Source organism: Lipotes vexillifer, unplaced genomic scaffold (assembly GCF_000442215.2).
Source record: "Lipotes vexillifer unplaced genomic scaffold, Lipotes_vexillifer_v1.1 scaffold395, whole genome shotgun sequence".
Lineage (NCBI taxonomy): Eukaryota > Metazoa > Chordata > Mammalia > Artiodactyla > Lipotidae > Lipotes > Lipotes vexillifer.
In genome coordinates, this window is record NW_006797390.1 from 6,974,180 (window position 1) to 6,977,235 (window position 3,056).

At 36.5% G+C, this 3,056-nt stretch overlaps 1 protein-coding gene across 1 annotated transcript in view; it reads right to left on the minus strand.

Annotated features, from left to right (window-relative positions):
- SLC6A13 (solute carrier family 6 member 13) overlaps positions 1-3,056 on the minus strand; it is a 30,442-nt gene that overhangs the window by 20,515 nt on the left and 6,871 nt on the right. Inside the window, exon 2 of the mRNA XM_007469516.1 lies at positions 39-85. Within this exon, the coding sequence (XP_007469578.1) occupies positions 39-85 (47 nt within the window). The remainder of the gene's footprint in view (positions 1-38; positions 86-3,056) is intronic.

Consider the following 3,056-nt stretch of genomic DNA (forward strand, 5'->3'; position numbering starts at 1 on the left):
CTGGTCTGGCCTGGTGCTGTCTCCAGGAGAAAGACAGTAATGCCACAGGTAAAGAGGAAGATGAGGTAGGGGATGAAAAAGGCACCTGCGGGTGGGAAACAGGCTGTCCATTACATGGCACTAGCCTCCTTGTGGTCCACGGTCATCTCCCCCCATTACCACCCCATGCTTCCAGTCAGAATCCCGGGGATGGGGACTGCGCAAAATGGCGGGGACATCTGTCTAGGTGTCTGGAACCACGGCAGAGATCAGGTGTCACCAAGTTACTTAGGACCTAGCAGTCACTTTCTTCACTCTGAAGTTTCCATCTATACCTTCCAAAGTTTGCTCCCCATCAACTTCAGTTGCTGCCCAAATAACACATAGCTTGTGAGTCACAGATATCCGGGAGCACTCCCGCAGCCCACAGTCTATAACTTTTGTCAAGGAAGTGATTTCTCTCAATGTTAGAGAGGGGCTTTTAGCAGACTGAAATCAGATTTCCCTTAGTAATCCTTTCTGCTTCTGTTTTCACAGTCACTGCCTGAGACAAGTCTACTGATGCCAGAAATGCTGCCATTTGCTCCACCACAGACCTCTATCTGCTGGCAACTGGGCAGGGGAGTTCACAGGAGAGAGTCCCAGGGGGAGAAACGTGCAGAGAGAGACCCAAGTGCCTGCAGAGGGTCCCCTGCGAGCTTGGGTGCTGGTCAGCACATGCGTGTGAGGACACTACCCAAGGAGAGGAAAGAATCCCTCAAGAAGATAGAGCCTGGTGGTGCTCACACAAGGCTGGGGACATTCCAAAGACTTAAGGAAGAAATGACACCAATTCTATACAAACCCTTGCAGAAAATTTAGAAGCAATTCTTTCCAACTCATTCTATGAAGCTAGCATTACTCTGATAATCTAAACAAAATTTTAGATATCCAACAATATATATCCAGGAATATATTAAAAAAGTAATACATAGTGAAGTTTATCCCTGGAATACAAAGTTGTTTTAACATTCAAAAATCAATTCTTTCCAACTCATTCTATGAAGCTAGCATTACTCTGATAATCTAAACAAAATTTTAGATATCCAACAATATATATCCAGCAATATATTAAAAAAGTAATACATAGTGAAGTTTATCCCTGGAATACAAAGTTGTTTTAACATTCAAAAAAAATCAGTGGATCACATTAATAAATTTAAAAAGAAAAACCATATAATCATTTCAATAAATGCAGAAAAGTATTTGACCAAATCTAACAGCCATTTCTGATTAAAAAAAAAAAAAACTCTCAGCAAGTGGTGAATAGAAGGGAGTAAAGGGCATCTACAAAACACCTACAGATAACATCATACTTAATGGTGAAAGGCTGCTTAACCCCTAAGGTCGAGAGTAAGACAAGGGTGTCCAGTCTTACTATTTCTTACCACTTCTATTCAACATTGGTTCCATCAATATTGATTCTAGTCAAGGCAAGAAGGCAATAAAAGGAATTAAAAGTTATTCAGATTAGAAAAGAAGTAATAAAACTGCTTTACTTGCAAATGACATGATTGCCTATGTAGAAAATCCGTTGGAATTTAAAATAGTCAAACTCATAGAATCAGAAAGTAGAATGGTGATTACCAGGGTCTGAGGAAGAGGGAAACAGGGTGATGCTGGTCAAAGGGTATAAAGTTTCAGTTTTGCAAAATGAATGAATCCTAGAGACACTGTAACCATAGTGCCCGTAGTGAACAATATTGAATTGTTTTCTTAAAATTGTGCTAAGAAGGTAAATCTTATGTTGTGTTCTTATCACACACAAAAAATTAAAATGAAAAAAAGGACAGAAGGAAACTTTTGGACGTGATGGATATGTGTATGACATTGATTGTGGTGATGGTTTCACAAGTATATGTTTACCTCCAAACTCATCAAGTGGTATACATTAAATGTGTACAGCTTTTTGTACATTAGTCATACCTCAATAAAGTGTATTTAAAAAGAAAAGAAAGAAAATCCTTCGGAATATACCAAAGAGCTGCTAGAATAAATAAGTTAATTCAGTGAGGTTACAAGATATAAGATCAGCATAAAAAATCAATTGCATTTCTTCTACTAGCAGCAAGCAATTATAAATTACAATTTAACAAATAATACCATTATAACAGCATCAAAGAGATGAACTATTTAGGAATAAATTTGACAGAAGATGTGTACACTCATAACTGCAAAACATTGCTGAGAGGAATTAAAGAAGACCTAAATAAATGGTGAGGCATACCATGTTCATGGGTCAGAAGACTCAATATTATTAAGATGTCAGTTCTTCCCAAATTAATCAATAGATTCACTGTAATCCCAATCAAAATCCCAGCAGACTTTTTTGTAGAAACTGACAAACGGATTCTAAAGTTCGTATGAAAATGCAAAGAACCTAAAATAGCCAAACAACTTTGAAAAAGAAGAACTAAGTTTTAGGCTTACCTCTACCTTATTTTCATATTATTATAAAGATACAGTAATTAAAACAGTGTGGTTTTGGTGTCAAAATAAACAAATAGATCGACAGAACAGAATAGAGTCCGGCAACAGGGCCATGCACATTTGGACAATTGACTTTTGACAAAGGTGTAAAGGCAATTCATCGGAGAAAGGAGAGTCTTTTTAATAAATGATGCTAGAACAAGTAGATATACATACACACAAAAGATGAATTTCAATCCATACCTTCATTTTATACAAATATTAACCCAAAATGGATCGTAGACCTAAGTGTAAAACCTAAAACTGTAAAACTTCTAGAAGAAAATATATGAGACCTTGGGTTAAGCAAAGATTTCTTTAATGTGACAACAAAAATATGAGTCATAAAAGAATAAATTCATAAACTGCACTTCATCAGAATTGAAACTTCTGCTTTTCAAAAGACATTGTTAAGCAAAGGAAAAATATAAGACAGAATGAGAAAAAAAATTGCAAAATGCATATCTGATAAAGGACTTGTATCCAGAATATATAAAGAAGCAGCAAAATTCAATAGTAAGAAAACAAACGACCTATTTTTTTTTTTTTTTTTTGCGGTACGCGGGCCT